This window comes from Pinus tabuliformis, chromosome X, assembly GCF_031772625.1.
Source record: "Pinus tabuliformis cultivar Carrire ecotype Pingquan chromosome X, CPIR1, whole genome shotgun sequence".
NCBI lineage: Eukaryota > Viridiplantae > Streptophyta > Pinopsida > Pinales > Pinaceae > Pinus > Pinus tabuliformis.
Genome location: NC_142308.1, coordinates 624,044,932 through 624,064,174, shown reverse-complemented (window position 1 = coordinate 624,064,174; position 19,243 = coordinate 624,044,932). Strand labels below are relative to the sequence as shown.

The 19,243-nt window shown below is 36.7% G+C and overlaps 1 protein-coding gene across 2 annotated transcripts in view; it reads left to right on the top strand.

Moving 5' to 3' along the window:
• Positions 1-16,579, top strand: part of LOC149141555 (cytochrome c-like) — a 49,661-nt gene extending 33,082 nt beyond the window's left edge. Inside the window, exon 3 of one of the 2 annotated variants that reach the window (XM_089447832.1) lies at positions 16,113-16,579. In XM_089447832.1, coding sequence (XP_089303958.1) covers positions 16,113-16,211 — 99 coding nt within the window. In that variant the 3' untranslated portion in view covers positions 16,212-16,579. Of the gene's footprint in view, positions 1-605; positions 1,075-16,112 lie in introns of those variants that run through there. The other variant, XM_089447831.1, reaches the window with a different exon arrangement.
• Positions 16,580-19,243: the final 2,664 nt, after the last annotated feature.

The following is a 19,243-nucleotide window of genomic DNA, read 5'->3' as shown; positions in this document are numbered from 1 at the left end:
TTCCATACCTCCTCCTTTCTCTCTCACACACATATATTAATATATATAAGCAGGCTTAGGCACTGATCTTCTATCTTCCATCACCTATTTTTATTTTTACAATTACAATCCTTAAAACTGTGTTGCTAGGATTTCCTGTCCAACACCTTCTGGTAATCCCTTGAATTTGTGTGTATTGGAATTTGGTCTCTCTGCTTGGCCAATAGTGTATGACATTTGTTTTGAGAAGGGGTGGATGAATCTGGTAATCCCTTGATTGTGTGTGTATTGGAATTTGGTCTCTCTGCTTGACCTTGATTTTAAGGTCATTCTTGGCCAATAGTGTATGACATCTGTTTTGAGAAGGGGTGGATGACTCGCTTTTTCTTGTAATTTTAATACATACAAAGCTGTATGAAAGATTTGTTTTTTAATAGGACACTGTTTCTTATGTGTGCTATTTCACGTTCTGCTTTTTTTGTTTTTTTTGATATATTGTTTGGGTCCTTGGGATCTTGTTTCAGTAATTTCTATTATTTTGAGTGCAAGCCTTTTTAAGTGGGTGCTTCGTGCCCCATGTTGGTTATGTAAGTTCTGACTTTAATGCTTTTTTTTTTCATGTGCAGTACATACCTGGAACCAAGATGGTATTTCCTGGTCTGAAGAAGCCTAAAGAACGGGCGGATCTAATTGCGTATCTCAAGCAATCCACATCGTCAGGGTAGTTTAGAGGAGAATTATCCTCAGAGATAATTGTTGGCTGCTAGATTAGAATATCCTAGCTAAAATTTTTATTTGCGAGGATAGAATTTCGAGACGACACATCACCACATTATTAAATAACAATTTTTTAATAAAGATGAGACAGATAATGCCTAGGACGAGGCAAAATTTTTCCCATCCAAGGTTTAAAATCTGAAACAAGATGTCTGGCGTTGCAGCTAAATAGAAAAAAATGTAGATGGCGTGTAACTTGAAGTTGATACATTTGATTTTTCTTCAAGAAAGATTCACCGACCGAGATAGATGTGGATTTCGTTATGCAATGTTTATTTCCTTTTGTAAGGATGTAATCTTCAAATTATCAGTTTTTTATTTGCCTTAGCGTGAATTAGAGAGAAGGAAGTCAATGCGTAAGTTACTCTCCATATATCTTTCCAAACAAAAATAGAGAGAGAGAGATTGAGGGAGCGTACACTGTTGTTAGTTCAAGTAAAGAATTTTGTAGCCAGCCGAAATGAACAACTTGCCATTTAGGAAATGAATGCGCATGGTGAATTTTGAAATAACAGTCTGCCTCTCATATAAACCCTCCCCACTCCTGAGAGTTGAGACAATAAAGTGTGCCCTTTTGCCTATACACATTTAGACCATGTACCATGGGCTTACATGCTGTTAAATATAGCGCAGATCATTTAAGGCTAGGTAATGCTCTTTGGTCTTGTGAAGATATGCTGCATTATCTCAGTGCAACGATTGCAAAATTTGCAGGTAGGATGATGGTATGAAATTCAGTTGATGAAAAGATTTATTTCATCCGAAAGCCATTTTAGCTTTTCTGTTATTCTTAGCTTTGAAGTGCCTGGGTTTTTTTTGTGGGGAGAGAGGGTTAAGGATATATCCATGGTAAAAGGCTATTGATAATGGGTAATTCTGTTTTCGATGTATATCCATGGAGGTTTGGGGTTCTTCCTTTCAAGTTCCTTTCAAGTTTGAATTCTACAGGTGGTTTTCTCAAGTATCTCTTTTTCAATCTCTTCGGATCTTGGGTGATAGCCTACGCTGTCATATTTAATATTCACTGTTTCAAAAATGGTTGGAGACTGGATGGGAAGGTTTGTTTCTCGAGTATATTTTAATCTTTCCTTTTTGCACCCACAAACAAAATATTCGTTTGGCGCAAAGCATCCTTATGGTTGATTCATGTTAATATGTTTACTGTGGTTGATGATTTCGCTGGTGGGTTATAAATATAAATCAAAATTTAAGCAAAGGCTATTAGGGGTGTGTGAGAAGCACTTAACTAAATTTAACGCGCTATATTTTTTCAATATTTCACATGATACGAGGGTAACTTGATATGTTTTTATTCAAATTACATCTGTGTAAAGTTGTAAATTGGTGCAATGGATTTACAATCTCCTTGAAGTTTTCAAGCCAATTAGTTCTAAAACACTTAAAACATATCTTAATTTGAATATGGATTTTCGAGGAGCTCATTTAGGATTTTGATTATTTTAAGTTACCTGTTCAAACCATCTGACATTCCATGATATTTTTATTGAATTTAAATGTATTAATAAATAATATTTTATTATATATATATATATATTTTTTTTGGATTTTCAAAAAGTTTATTTATAATTTTATTATTTTAACTTAAGAAACCATTTTTTTTATGTTTCATAATATTATAGTAAAATAATATTATTATTAATTTTTTTTTACATTGTGGTTCACGAACACCCTGGTCAGTGAGTGGTCGTTACGTCCATGGGAAAATCTGGGCTAATCGCCCTTCGGCCTACTAGCAAGACCTAACCCCAAGGGCTTCGGGTAGAATCGACCCTGTGACCTCCCAATGGCGAGGCACGATTTTTGACCAACTGAGCTAACCCTTGGGGCTTTAGTAAAATATTAGTTTTATTTCTATATAATTCTATTTTTTGTATTAGTTTTTTTATATATGAAATATTTTTATTTTTCATTTTAATTAAATATTATTTTTTATTTATTTATTATTATATATTTCACATTTTACCAAATAATTTCGGATTGATGTAATTACACACTATTACACAAGTTAGACTTGTGTAATAATTTAGTTGTGATAGGTTAATAATATATCTATTTTTATTAAAAATATCTTTGTGTAATAATTTAGTTGTGATAGGTTAATAATATATCTATTTTTATTAAAAATATCTTTTCATCTAAGTCACTTGACACGGGACACAAAGGACACAGGAATTTGAGTGTCGGACGCATAACAAGATACTATATATATATATTAAAAATTAGATATTTCTTACATAAATTCTCATTCATGATATAAATTCATTGATTCAAACATAGATCTTCATCTAGATGTAAGTTTTACAAAGTAACATTATGCATACAAATACATTTGTGATATAAATGATAAATGATAACACATATTCAATTCATCAATGATCCAATAGGAGAAAGACAAGATATTCTAGTTTTCTCATTAAGTCATCAAAATCAAAATGTGTTACATAGGTAGTACAATGCCAATGGCAAATAGAAATAGCAATACAAAACAACTACAAGTCTACAAGCCTCAAGGCAGTAGGTAGCTCATGAGTCATCAATTCTCATCATCAAAATCAACATCACTATACTCATCATCATGGTCATGATTGCTCTCCTCTGCTGCATGCTCCTCCTTTGTATCAAAGTCATCTCTGTGAAAAATCGGTGACTTGATTCCCTACTACAATAATTGATTAAATTTCTCCTACTTATTAATTTATGAATCAAGTTATTTACGTTGTTACACAGCAAACATCGAAATAAAATCTACTACAACGTTCACAACATAAAATACTATGGAAACAAAATATTGCACAAGAGAAATAAACACACACAGAAACACATTGTTGTTTTTGGACAAACGTCCTCGGAAAAACCCAATGTGGGAAAATCGGTGCAGCAATTGAGGGTTTTAATTATTATGCAGTAGTAATCCGAGTACAAATATTTAGATGCCCAAACTGGCAATCTGATACAGAGAATAAACTGACAAAGAGGTAGTGAGAAATATTCTCACAATGTCACTGGCGATCCGACTCTGATCCAGGCTCTAGATGGCTAGCCACACGTTGCCTTTGCGCAGTCTCTGTGTGGGCTCACACAGTCATTGCATCACAACTTCTAGGAGTTGCATCACCCTTCTAGCTGATTGATTTGCTGATTGGAACTCGACTCTCTTTCCCTCTGGTCTCACACCCCAACTTTTTATACTAGATCTTGACTGCTCCTAGCAAAATTGCGGACTCCCTCTGAAACACTGCGCCGCCTTTTCCTGGCTCTACGTTGCCTCTCTGAACCTCTCGATGCCTTCTTTGCCTTTGCACCCACCGGAACTGGAAAAGTCCCCTCCGGTCAACTATCCTTGCCCTCACCGCAAGAAGATCACTCGATCGCTCTTTGGCAACTCAGCGCTGCTACTCTTGAGAAATTCGATCTCTATATCTCACTATCATGATGTGTTTTCCAAGTGCCCATCAAACTCCTCCTTATAATCTCTCATTGGAGCACCAACGACCAAGATTAAAACATAATCAAGGGTTAAAATTAATTGGGAGTTGATCTTCGTCTTTATCTAGAAGATTCACACCAGATTTAATTAATACCCTTTAACTAATCACATTTCTTGAGTTTAGACTTAGGAATACATTAAAAATGATTAATTATTACAATTAAACTATCTGTAGGTGGAATTTTCCCAAACGATTTTTGGGTCTTGGAGAATGCATGTGTCTTAGCCTCTCTGCAAAATCTTGAGGCTATAACACATCTGATGCTACAGAAATCAAAACTCCATCTTTGCGAGGAATGTGCTCTAGTGTTTCAACCCATTGAAGCATCACTTTGTCTCCGCACCATCTCCTGCTGTGCTGCTGATGTTTGGCTCTGCTATCCATCAACTACTGCGCAACTTTGATCGCTACATCCATGTTGTTGCTAACTCTGCTGAACTGCTGCCAACATTGCATCTGCACTGCAACCCTCTCCCACTGCTGCTGCTGCAACTGCAATCGAAAAACATCCAAAATACTGAACCAACGGTGGTCAGTATGATGCATTTGTCACTCGAGTTTTGACTGCTGCTAGATTTTGTGCTGCTGTTGACTCTGCTCTGCGCTGCCCAGTCGCTGACCACTACTAGCTATTGCATCTGTCACTTTGGCACTCGATTGCATCAACTCCCACTAATCCATCCTGCTACTACGTGCTATGGGCTCCATAGCAAGGTATTGATTCACGAGGTGGACCTCCTCGAGAATCTTGCCCAACTTGTAGCTCTCTGTGGCTACAAAAGTAAATCACCCCACCTCACCACTGGAGGTAACTCGGTGATCATGGCAAACTCTTCCTCCAGTCTGGAGGACAACCTATTGATCTCAACGGAGGGAGCCTGCTGATCCCGCTACTCCTCTTTGCCCTTTTTTCTGAGAGGACATTGAGTGATGTGGTGGCCAAGCTCACCACATCTGAAGCATTTCACCTTGGAAATGTCCTTCTTCCTCCTGCGCTGCTCTTGCTGCCCCTTAAATGCGAGGGCCACATCTTCCTCTTCCTTTACTTGCTTTGTCCCACTACTGTTGCTACCATCACTGATGGTGCTCTTCACTAGATCTCGCCTCATCTCCTCCTGCTGCAGATCAACCCACATACATTCCCAATCTGGCAGCTTTTCTCTACTCATGATACTTTGGATGAAAACTTGCCATTCTTTGGAAACACTGTTCAGAGCTAATCGTTAGACTAGGGCGTTGACCCTACTGAAGACAATTGATCCCGTACATCCTGAAGCCTAGTAAGGAAAGAGCCTATACGCTCCCTTTTTTACATCCTCTTGCATCTCAGCGTCTCCTCAAGATACATCTTCCGCTGCTCAGAAGATCCTTCGTACAACGTATCTAGTGCCTCCCACATTTGTCGGACAATATCTTTGCTAGCTATGTGAGATACCACGTGATCTCGAACCCCATCGAGAATCAACCTCTTAGATTTCGCCATCTCCTTCTTGTATGTCTTAAGCGGATCTGCATCTACGGGTATAACTACCACATAATCGATATAAGTATTGAGATCATGTTCATTTAGAAGGCAAGAAATTCTAACCTTCAAGATCACATAGTTGGAGGCTCCATCCAACCGATATTGATCTCTCAACCCAGTTGATGCCATCTCTCTGAAAATGTCGAACTCCTCTTCTCCTCTACGTAGCATTGCCTAGCTATTCGCACTCCCTTATGGAGTGAGAAACTCTGTACACAACTACTGTTGCTCTGTTAGGAAAATTCGAACTTCTTGGCCAGAAGTCCCCTGAGGAAAGAATTCCCTCTGTGTGTGTTTTTCTTTCCTCCCGACGCTATTTGCACTTAGCAAACTGCTGCAAAATCTGTGTCCCAGGGGAAGATTTGCTCTGCAAAGAAACTGCTACTACTCCCTCTACCTATGGGACTCTTCAATCTGAAAATTTTTATTCTCTGTCGACTCACTCAGAGAAGTAAAATTTCCACGAAAAACTGACCCTTCTGGCCAAGGAAATACGCTGCCCCTGGGGTTTCTAATTGTTGCCTATGCAGAAATTCGAACCTCCTCCTCTTCTGCTCTGAGCTCTTCGCCTTACGATCTGTGCTTTGATACCATGTGAAAAATCGGTGATCCAATTCCCTACTGTAGCAACTGATTAAATTTCTCATACTTGCTAATTTTTGAATCAAGTTATTTACAGTGTTACACAGTAAACATCGAAATAAAATCTACTGCAACCTTCACAACATAAAATACTGTGGAAACAAAATACTGCATAGGGGAAATAAACACACACACAAATACATTGTTGTTTTTGGACAAATGTCCCTGGAAAAACTCAATGTGGGAAAACCGGTGCAACAGTTGAAGGTTTTAATTATTATGCAGTAGTAATCTGAGCACAAATCTTTAGATGTCCAAATTGACAATCTGATATAGAGAATAAACTGGCAAAGATGTAGTGGGAAATATTCTCACACTGTCATTAGCGATCCGACTTTGATCTAGGATCTAGATAGCTAGCCCCACGTTGCCTCTGCGTTGGCTCATGCAGTGACGGCGTCACCCTTTCGGCTAATCGATTTGCTCACTGGAACTCGACTCTCTGGCCCTCCGGTCTCACACCCCGGTTTCTGGCACTAGATCTCGTTGCTCCCAACAAAATTGTGGACTCCCTCTGAAACACTGCGCTGCCTCTTTGAACCTCTTGATGCCTTCTCTGCCTTGCACTCATCGGAACTAGAAAAGTCTCCTCCGGTCTACTATCCCTACCCCTCACTGCAAGAAGATCACCCGATCTCTCTCTGACAACTCAACACTGCTACTCTTGAGAAATTCGATCTCTAGATCTCACTATTTCGATGTGTTCTCCAAGTGCCCATCAATCTCCTTCTTATAATCTCTCGTTGGAGCACCAACGACCAAGATTAAAACATAATCAAAGGCTAAGATTAATTGGGAGTTGATCCTTGTCTTTATTTAGATTCACACCAGATTTAATTAATACCCTTTAATTAATCACATTTCTTAAGTTTAGACTTAGGAATACATTAAAAATGATTAATTATTTTAGGTAAACCATCTCTAGGTGGAATTTTCCCGAATGATTCTGGGTCTTGGAGAATGGATGTGTCTTAGCCTCTCTGTAAAATCTCGAGGTTAGAGCACATCCAATGCTATAGAAATCAACAATCTCTGCATTTGCTGGTGTGGAGGATGACCCCTTTATAGTATCTCCATCATCAAATGTGACAGGCTCTAGCACTGACTCATTGAGATCCAAGTTGGCCATTGCCAACTCAACACTGTTGTCCGTACCCATATCATCAAGAAAGACATCCCACATCTTTATTTTTCTCTTCAACCGCTCATCCCCCTACCTCTAAATAAGACAAAGGTTGCTATGCACATACACCATTGTCTCGGCCTTGGACTGCTCAAGCCTGCTCTTCTTGACACTATACAAATTCCCATATGTGCTCCAATTTCTCTTGCAACAAGAGGATGAAGTCACCTAAGAGAGGAGCCTAATGGCTAACTGATGTAGAGGAGGGCTTGTTGCCCCATGAATTTCCTACCAAGAATAGGGCTTCTTAGTCCCCTGTCTCTAATCACATAATATCCTGCAAATCGATCAGTGCCGGTAGAAAACTCTGCAAAGGCATCCTCGACCTCATCAAGGGATGCTCTATCCTGAAAAATCCCTGCCTAAATGCATCTTTCCTCCCCTGTGAGATCTCACCATCCATGTGAAAAGGGAATTTGCGGGAAGGTCTACCATTCAACTAGTCATGGCTGTTGTATTTTGGGTTCAATGAGTGAGCCAAACAATGTAAAGGTGTGGAATTCTTGTCCCATCTACTGACAAGAATATAATGTATGGTGGTGAAGAAAGCCTTTGATGATGTCTCATACTCGAGGCACTCACTTTGTAAAATAATGCTCCTCACAGACTCAATCATGGAATCCCATCCCTCATAAACCTCTCCTAGGATGTGTTGGTTTGTATTTGCAAATCGAAGTAAAGAATTGATAGGGTCCATGATCTTAATAAGTCGATCTACCCTCTCTCACCAAGCATCATCTAACACTGTGTCCTTAACTCTTTTTGAGGTTGCTTGATTTGTCTTTCTCCAAAAAGACCAAAAATTTGAAATAACCATGGCCCCAAGAGTGGTCTTGACATCCCTCAACTTCTTCAACATGATGAATGAAGAGGCAAATCGTGTATCCACAATCTTCAACAATGATAGATTGAGGCAAATCATGTATCTGCAATCTTCAACAATGATAGATTGGTGTACTCCTTGTAGATAGTGAGGGCATTTGTATGATTTTGTACAAAGTTGTAGATATGCCGTGCATCCTCAGTAATGCTTCCAATCCAAATCACATTAGAAGCAATAGATTAAGTGCTAAGTTCAATGAATGGACAATGCAAAACTTGTGGATATTTAGTTTCCACAATCATGACAACAACCTTGCAAATAGGTGCATTATCTGTAATGATTTGCACACAAGAATCAACACCTATATCTTCAATAACTTTAATAAACAACTCACCCATATATTGTGCATCCTTGTATTGTCCAAGTGCATCCACTGATTTAAAAAAAAATGGACCATTCAAGGAAGACACCATGAAGTTGATAAGTGGATGCCGTGTTGGATCTGTCCATCCATCAGAAACAGTGCTAACCCAAATCTTGGCCATGCTGCTTTAATAGGCTCAAGCATTTTGTCCACCTCTTTTTTTGCATTCGTCAACCATGTGGTTCTAAGCTTCTATGTCCTAAGAGGCATATACGTTGATGGAGCCCCTTGAGTTAGAGCTCGACACATCTCAATAAATAGAGGTGAGTGTGCAACATTAAAGGATATGAAATTCTAATAGAAAGAAAAGGCAATGGTGAAATCAAGCTCTTCCCGTTTTTTTCTGAAAAATTTTGTCCATTGCACCAAGTGCAATTGCTTTTCTTTTTGCTGCTTGTCCCCCACCAGAACTCTCAAATGGGAATTTGTTGCTGCTTTTCCTCAAGAATGGAAGGGGGTCATCATTTTTGTTTTTTTTTAGATTTTGTAGCCACATTTTCCATACCAACATTGACCTCTCTTTCCATTTATTTTCTCTTTGCTAAATGCACTTTTGTACAAGATGCAATTCCACAACTTGGTAAAGACAACAAATGAGTTTTCACACGGAAATATGTGCTCATGAAATTAGTTTTGCAATAACTGCATTTCCAAGCAACATTGACTCCTCCCTTCATCTTGTTGCCTGTCCCCTGCTCTCTTGTGACATATTTCAACAAGGGATATTTGTTATCTTAAGGATTTTGTAACCCTCAACATTTGAAGCTACTATTTCAGCCCCACTTGCAATAGACCTTGATGAAATTGGAACATGAGGGGCATCTCCAAGGGGGACATTCTTCCCCTTCCTTTGCCTCTTCCCTGCTGCCCTTGATTAAGTAACGAATGATGTAAAAAATAAAATAAAAATGCACAAATTTGTAAAAGAAATGCACATGCAAATTGCTGTAATAAAAATGTAAAAAACATAGAGAAAATATATTTATTGTTGCTTGAATCTCCTAGAAAATGCTCCCATAGTCTCTGCTCTTTGCTCTCACACACCCACAACAAACCCACAACCAAGAAGAAAGGTTAATGTGTAAATAGAATGGCCAAATCGACCTTTTAACATCGCAGGGAAGTGTATTTTTCGGGATTCGTGTCCCGATTGGACACAACTGGAAGGACACGAATCTGACCAAATTGTGTCCGATTCGCTCGATTCAGGACATGAGAGGGTAGGGGGACGAATCCGGTTTCATAGCATTTCATCAATAAAAAAATATTATTTGGATGGAACTTGTTTGGTTAGATTATGACTATTATAGATCTATTCTAACTCGAGATATACCAAACACTGAGAATGATCAAATCTCTCAAAGATACAAACTTATTTTTGTGCAAAATTTGAAGAATGGTCTATAATTTTTTTTTTTTAAACCTTGATAATAGATATAGTTAATATATATATATATGGATTTGAGGTTTTTCTGTGACATGTTTTTATAATTCTCATTTATTATATATAGAGAGAATTAAGGTTTTCTTCTTCTTTTTTTTTTTTTTTTTTTAATTAAATTTAAATATGAAGTTTTGAAATATCATGGTTATGAATATGAAACATTATTATTTAATTTTATTTTAATGTAATATGCATATTATGATTTTTTTTGATTGAAAAAAATGTTTATTATTTATATTAATAAAAATAAAATATAACAAATTGAATTGAATTGCTTAATTATTTTTATTATTTTATTACTTTTTTAATTAAGTTGACATTATGTTTTATTTTTATTGTTTTTGATGTAATGTTTCATTTTATGAAGCCTACATCTTCACCATATTGAGTTGTAGAGCATTTCTTGACTCAATTCAAATAGGAAAATCTCATAAATGTCTCTGGGATTGTAAAACATCATACATTTTTGAGATTTTCCAATTTGCCACAATTGAGCTGAGAAACACTCTACAACCCAATATGGAGGAGGTGTGTGTGTGTGACAAGTAAAATTGGGTGTAGCTAATATTGACAACCCACAAGCCAATACTAACATGAACTTGTGACTTGGTAAGTGTTGAGACATTTAAACACTCCTATCAATGATCATTTGAGGGAACCATGCTAAAGGGGATGTCTATCCCTCAGCCTCATCACAATGTGCCAATATTAACTGATAAACATGTAAAAGCTGTCTTTAGTAAACTCATAAAGATAACCTCATAAAAATTCCAAATTCCAATACATTTTGACATTAAACTAGTCAAATATCCAAAGATATTAACCACTAGCAAATTAGTTGAAATAGCTTCAAGAAAATTCCAATAAATATTGTATTGACATGAAACTAAATAAATGCTCAATAAAATTTACTACTACCAAATCAAATTAACAAAAATATAAAATATAAAATTATTTAGTTAAAAATCTAATACACTACATACATATACTTATAAAATCAACTTTACTTAACAAAAATATAAAATATAAAATTAAAAATCTAATACACTATATACATATACTTATTAAATCTACTTTATTTATGTTTTAATCTAAATTAATTTCAATTTCCATATTATTTTTTTTCCAATAATTTGAGCATCTAGTGACCGGTAACAAGAGTGGGTCCTTTTATTCATAATTCTTCAGTGGGTCCTTTTATTCATAATTCTTCAAATTTAGTGACCGATGAGATTTGCCGTGTCATAGATCAAGACTTTTATTTACATATGTAAATTTTCACATGAATCGTGCAGCATGGTTTTTATGCAATTGTTTTGTACTATTAAATGCATGAAATACCCACAACGACTTGAGGACTTATTTAATTGCTTTAAATATCTTTCCATTTGTCAATGGTGGAGAGAACTATTTAGTTAATAATCTATTTATTCTGATTCCATGGCAGTTTTTCTTACGCTGAACATGTTTTGATTTCCTTTAAAATCTAAAGCCTTTTCAACACTTACTAATTTTGGTTAAAAAATTGAAATTCATATCTATTTATAAATATATATATATTTATTTGGGGTCAAGTTATTCTTAAGAGAAAATTAGATGTGTTATTGTCTTTTGAGTTTATTTTAAAAGGGGTCAAGTATATGTTATTGTCTTTTGAGTTTATTTTAATTGGGTCAAGTTATACTTAAGAGAAAATTAGATACGTTATTGTCTTTTGCTTTTATTTTAATTATATATTTAAATATGAAATGTAAATATTTAATGAGCACACAACAAAGTCAAAGTTAATTATAGATCTGGACATTTAATAGGCATGGATAGAAATCAATTGTTGATTTTACTCCATATTTATTGGATGTTCGAAATCTGCAATTGACATAAAGATGTCTATTATTACCTACCCCTCTCATCACAATTAAGGTGTTGGGCACCCATAAGACTACTTATATCTTGAAGAGTGATGTAGGAATCATGGACTTGTATGAAAATGTCTTACTCAATGGTGGATCGGCCGTGTTTCCTGGTAGTATGGGTGAGGAGGTCATTGTGCTCACCCCCAACAACATAAGGTGTTCACTCCCCTTATGAGGAAACATAGTCTATGATTGATCGCTCCATCCTTGTCTCCTGTAGCATCTTTCTTTAAAATTCACTTTGCATAAATCACCCCTCTACCCAACAAATCTTTAACATTAATATTGTTAGGTATCATTAATGAAAATAACAAATATGTTTTGTGTGCTAGAATACTAGGCAAAATATGTTTTACCAAGTTTAGGGTTTAACCAATTAAGAAAAGGGTATTGTTAGAATTAGGGCATTGGTTTAATATCAATTTGGTCTTTGAACTGTAAATGGTTGAGCCGATACCATTTGGGGTTGACTTAGTTGAGTCCAAATCCAAGTTGATCGGTTTTTAAAACACTAGCTAGAGATGATGATGTCTTCAAAGACAAGGTTTGTGATTTTGCTCATGTGGTTATGCACATTGCTCTTTCATCCTCCATTTCTACTCAATATTGAATTACATATTTTGAGGTTACTAGACACATGGCTAACCGTTGACACCTTTGTGATCATAGTAATCACCATAAAGGTGAGTAGGTAACTATTAGTGATAACTCAACTCTCGCACTCTCTTATGTTGTATTGTTCAAATCAATAATGTTCAGTACAAAGATGTTATCCATGCTCTTGGAATGGAACACACCAATAAAGGTGATTATGGTGATTATAGTGATCACCATAAAGGTCAACATGTAAGTATTGGTGATGACTCAACTATGGCACTCTCTTGTTGCTATATTGTTCAAATTGATAATACTTAGTACAAAGATGTTCTCCACATTCTTGGAATGGGACAAAATTTTCTCTCTATTTAGCATATTACTCACCAATAAAAGGGTGGAATTTTGGCTCGATAGATGGGTTGTTAAAGACATCAATGACAACTTTAAAGTCGTCATCTCTAGATATTGTGATGAGTCTTAACATATATAGAAGTTGGGAAGTCGACGTCCAAGTTTGAATAAATTCATCGCAATTGTGATTAACTCAGATGATGAGAATACATTATAAATTTTTGTCTCTATCACACCAATTATGGATCCTTGAGGCACATGTGTCATATTTGCCTTGTTGAAGGCCTTATATCAACTCTCTTAGTAGTGTTTGTGAGGGATGTGTGATCAATAAACATCACTAGGAGTCCTTTCCAAAGGACAATTGAAGACGAGCCTCTTTACCCCTTGACTTAATACAAAATGGTATTTGTTGTCCCATGGCCACTTCTTCTCTTGAGGGAACCAAGTACTTCCTTACCCTTAATGATGATTTTTCTCAGTATACTTGATATCACATGTCCAATATACTCGTTTCGAAACTATGGTTGGCTATAGCAAGTCTTTTCAAGTGGGGTACCTACTTTTGTCTTTATGATCCTGTCGCTCACCTTGTGGCAGAGCATCATGAGGCCATCTTTGATGACTTGTACCTCATGGTTAGCTAGCATCTCTTCCCCCATTTCTTCCAAATTATGATTTTGGTGGTGATTATAACACGTCTCTATGGAACACACTTGTTCTTCTTCAACAAAGTTGCTTGTTGATGACTCTTAGCATGTTATAGTGGATCTTATCACATCTTCATTGACTCTTGGTGCACCCATGTGTACCTTTTCAAGCTCTTCTCCTAGATAGTATTTGGGGACTTATGGGTCTTCTTGTTTAGTTGATGCCTTTTGTATTTTGAAAGTCTCTTCCAACCTTACCTCCTTTGATAAGGATATGATGCCTAGTGATGAGACTTCTTTTTAATGAACATTCTAGTGATGAGTCTTCTTTTGATGAACATTCTAGTGATGAGTTCACTTGAGATGTGTATCATGGTGATGGGTCCTCTCTAGATGCGCTGCATAATGGTGGGCCCTTTGTTGATGGTGATCCCTCTACTTCCAAGGATATCTAGTTCAATATTGATAGGTTCTGCTTGAAGTTGTTGATGATGGATGATGACGATGATGAAGACGATGATCCTATTATTTCATTTTTGCCATCTTTTTCCATTGGGCTATTGCCACTCTTCTTGCTTAGCCTTCTCAATGGTCAGAGTCACCACCATCACTAGCCCTTATGTCAAATGGCCCTCCTTTACTTGATAAATATGAGTTTCATAACGAAGACCCTTTTTAACACAATCACTCCTAATATCAATCGTGAAAACTTCCTTTATAAGCAATATGACTTTTGATGATGCCAACTTAGCATTATTTGGGGGAAGGGGACGTGGTATGGTGATCTTATGTGATAATTTACGGATGTAAAACTCTCTTTATGGCCCTTTTCAGCTTAAGGGAGGTGTTGAGATAATTTGACTAATCTTAACTCGTGGTCACATGCTAGCCTACTGTATGGGTGATTGAGGCTTAATGGGCTGACTTGTAGGTAGTTGTGGGTTGTTACGCCCATAATACACTTTATTGTATCTTAGGTTAATGCATTAGTCCTTGAGACTAATTCCTTAGCCCTAATAAAGTTGGTATAAATATACCAACTCTCTCATTTGTAATATCATCTCATTCAAGTGTGTTTATTCCTTTTGCTTAGGGATACCTATACTATTTCGCTCTACTTTTGTTGTGCACTTTCTTGAAGTTTTATGTATTCATCATCAAAGCATGGTTATATTTCAGCTTCTTTATCTTATTTAAGCTGTTAGAGAATTCACGGTAGATCTACCTTTGTGATTTCTAACAAGAGGACCTGTGGAGTTGAGACAATGTGTATCTGGTTAAGGACATAGCAGAATCAAATAATTCAAGCATGTAATTTAAGAATAACCAAATTTAAATTCCGCCCAAAGTACTAGAGAACCTGGCCATTCAAATAATGCATGTGATCTGGCACGATGTCCAAAACGTATGAGCCAAATTTGACTAGAGGTAAAATTGTCAAGATAAATGGAGAAGCATGCAATTTCGTTCGAGGAAAATGGCATTGGGTAGCCCTAACCGTTGGATAGTAAAGTGGCAAATGATGGAAGAGAGGACTTCAAGGGCGAAGGCTCAAATTGGTTCAGGAGATGAGGATGGGCTAAACTCATTGGAGAGTGAAGTGATAAGCAGTGATAATGATTCAAGCTCCAATATGGACACCTGTCTCTGAGAACGAATGTTTAAATCAGACAGAGGAGGAAACAGATGACGGGCTTTAACTACTGAGCACGTAAATACGTAAATTGAAAATGATATATGAAATGAAGACAGGGCATTTATTCTGATAACATCAGTCAAATGTTTGTTAACTATTATCAAATAGCAAAATCTCCCATATGATAATATTTGCCAGGAATATTTTGTTATGACAAAAGAATTTAATTTTTCATCTATTCAACGTCCCTCCATATTCTGTGTTTACAGGCTACAGAGTTCACGTTAAAGGTGAGAGTGATGTTGTATATGTCCAAATTGTGAAGTTTTTGCCTGGTTATCGGTGTATTGGAATTTGGTCTCTACTCAGCCTTGATTTTAAGGTCACTCTTGGCCAATGGTGTATGACATCTGTTTTAAGATGGGGTGGATGACTCGCTTTTGCTTGTACTTATATAACATAGAAAGCTGTATGGATGATTTGTCTTCAAAAAAAAGGACACAGTTTCTGAGCTGTCTGCTATTTCACATTTTTTTCTCTGTTATACTGCTCTGGTCCTTAAGAGTCTCGTTTCACTAATTTCTGTTATTTTGAGTGGGTGGTTCGTGCCCCATGTTGGTTACGTAAGTTCTGACTTCGTTTTCTTTATCCTTATGCAGTACATACCCGGAACTAAGAAGTTCTTCCATGGTCTGGAAAGCCCTGAAGAACGGGCGGATGTAATTGCGTATCTCAAGCAGTCCACATCGTCAGAGTAGTTTAGAAAAGATAATTATCCTCAGAGAAATAATTGATGGGCGGCTAGATCACAAATGTCCTAGTTAAAACTTTCATTTGCGAAGATAGAATTCCAATATGATACACACCACATTATTAAATAGCAATTTTTCAATAAAGACGAAGCAGATAATGCCTAGGACGAGGCAAAAATTTACCCATCCAAGGTTTAAAACCTGAAACAAGATGTCTAGCGTTGCAGCTAAATAGAAAAAAGAAAGTAGATGGCGTGTACCTTGAAGCTGATTTATTTGATTTTTCTTCAAGAAAGATTCACCGACTGAGATAGGCGAGGATTTCATTTTGCAATTTTCATTTTGCTTTTGCATTAGATGTGCTCTTCAAATGATCCAGTCTTTATTTGCGTTTGCATGGATTTTAGAAAAGGAAGTCAATGCCCAAATTACTCCAGACACCTTTCCGAACGGATTGAGGGAGCATACACTTTTGTTGGTACAAGTAAAGAATTCGCAGCCAGCAGAAACGAACAACTTGCTTTTTAGGAAGTAAATCCACAAATTGCATGGTGAAATAGGAGTATGTCTCCCCTATAGTGAAATAAGAGTACGCCTCCTTTATAAACCCTCTTCCATCCTGAAAGCGGAAAGTTGGTACTATAAAGCGTATCCTTTTGCCATTCACAAATTTACACCATGGGTTATAAAGCGTATCCTTTTGCCATTCACAAATTTACACCATGGGTTAGAATCATGATTGCCATTTTCGCACGTATTAGTAAACAGACATATTACAAAACTTAACGGATCCACAAGAGACAATTAAATACATGCCGCGAAACAGGCAAAGAGCGGTGATTTATCCAATATCCAACGCTCGCCCTATAGTGCTTGCTCACATGCGGTTGAATATGACGCAGATCATTTAAGGCTGGGTGATGTTCTTAGATCTTGTGAAAATTTACTGCATTATCTTAATGCAACGATTGGAAAATTTGCAGGTAGTATGACAGTATGAAATTGACTCGACAAAATATTCATTTCATCTCAAAGCTATTTTAGTTTTTCTGTCATTCTTTGGTCTTATGAAGATTTACTATATTATCTCAAATTCTCAGCACAATATTTGGAAAATTTGCAGGTCGTCTGAATCTAAAGAACTGACTTGACAAAATATTCATTTTCTCCTACAGCGTTTTTAATTTTTCTAATTTTCTTTGGTCTTATGACGATTTACTGCATTATCTTAAAGCAACAGTTGGAAAATTTGCGGGTAGTATGGCACTCGAATTGAGTCGAAAAAATAATCAATTTTTTTTTGTTAATCAAGGGTCAGCCTTGTAAAATAATCAATTTTTTTTTTGTTAATCAAGGGTCAGCCTTGTACTTGCATGATGCAGGGTCGATTTTGTCAACTACTACTGTATATCTGGGCCTATCATTTATCTTTTTTTCTTCTCCTTAGACCTTAGACCAGGTTACAACAGAGATTGAACCTTGAATCTCTTAATTACATGATCTCATATCACTTCAATCACCAATTAAACTGTCCATAAAACCCCAAAATATTCATTTTATTTCAAGGCCATTTTAGTTTTCTTTTCTTTTAGCAATTTCCTTTTCTATTTTACCCGTTCCTCTTCACTGTATTTCTGTACAGAGCCAAATACTTTCCAAACATGGAATAGGTAAAAATCCATTTCAAATATTGTAACAGTGTTTTTGGGTTCCTATTGCCCTATGTTTTTCCTTGGGGCGTCCCCACTCTCACGAGGCGCAAATGCTGGGGCATAATGTGCATTGGCACCTTCATGCACCACTCCAGCCGTTCAAGCTAGCTCTCGGGCAGGGGTACTCTCAACTGTTCTAAAGTTTTGCTCCTGCCTATTACTCGGGAACAGGATTTATTTATGAACTCAGACGGGTTTTATTGTAGGGTCAAGGTGCTGTATGGTGTTTTCCTTGGCAATTTATTAAAAACAAGATGAAAAATTTGTTATAGTTTTGGAAGATACCAAGCAGCCAAACAGCAAGGGAACCCAGTAGGATTTGCTCCTGCCTATCACTGGGGAACAAGATTTATTTATGAAGCTCAGACGGGTCTTGTTGTAGGGGGCAAGGTGCTGTGTGGTGTTTGACTTGGCAATTCATTAAAAACAAGATAAAAGATTTGTTATAATTTTGGGAGAGACCAAGAAGCCAGACAGCAAGGTAACACAATAGATTTCAGCCATAGGAATGATCTTCTGAACAACAATCACAATCTTCTGATTCAAAATGGCAAATGGTTCAAGGAAAAAGGGATTTGCAGTTTAGGGAGGACTGTCTATAATGTCTTTCCGATGACTGCAAACTCCAGACACCAGACTTATAGGATATGTAAGATAGATCCGACGAATTTAAATGAATACCTATGAAGTAAAAACATACGATTGTGAAAGCAATTGCTAGAATTAATCTCATCAGTGTGACTGTTGATAGCGGATTCACATAAGAATTTTGACATTAATGGACAAGCAATAAAAAAGGCACTAAGGGTTGCGCTGATTTAGCTTGGTATTGGGTTTCTCCACATACCCATTACACCAAAAATGTTCCCAGGGAGAAAAGAAATAGTAATGGGCGATTGATTCCCCTCTGCATCCACCATTCCTTCTAAACTAAGGCAGAATGCCACAGGGGTTTAATTGAACACTGGTGTTCATAATACTTCATTGCGTTGTATTTGGTGCTAATCCACCTGGTTAGAACTGAAAAATGGGCTAGGCTTGAAACTTTTGACCTCATTTTGCCTTTTATAATTCCTACTTACAACTTGTAGTTAGCACATCACCTTTAATTTTAGCACTTGTTCCATTTAGACTAGGCAACACTTTGCAAGTCACTTCATTTATAATTTTTACTAAACCTTAGCCTTTGTAGCAGAACTGGTTAAATAATAGTGCAAAATAATAATTAATTATTATTGAGTTATTATTAAACTCACTTACAAACAAGGCCGGATAGCTAACCTTCCATGTCGCTTAGTTTAATTATTGAATTTTGAAAAGTATGAA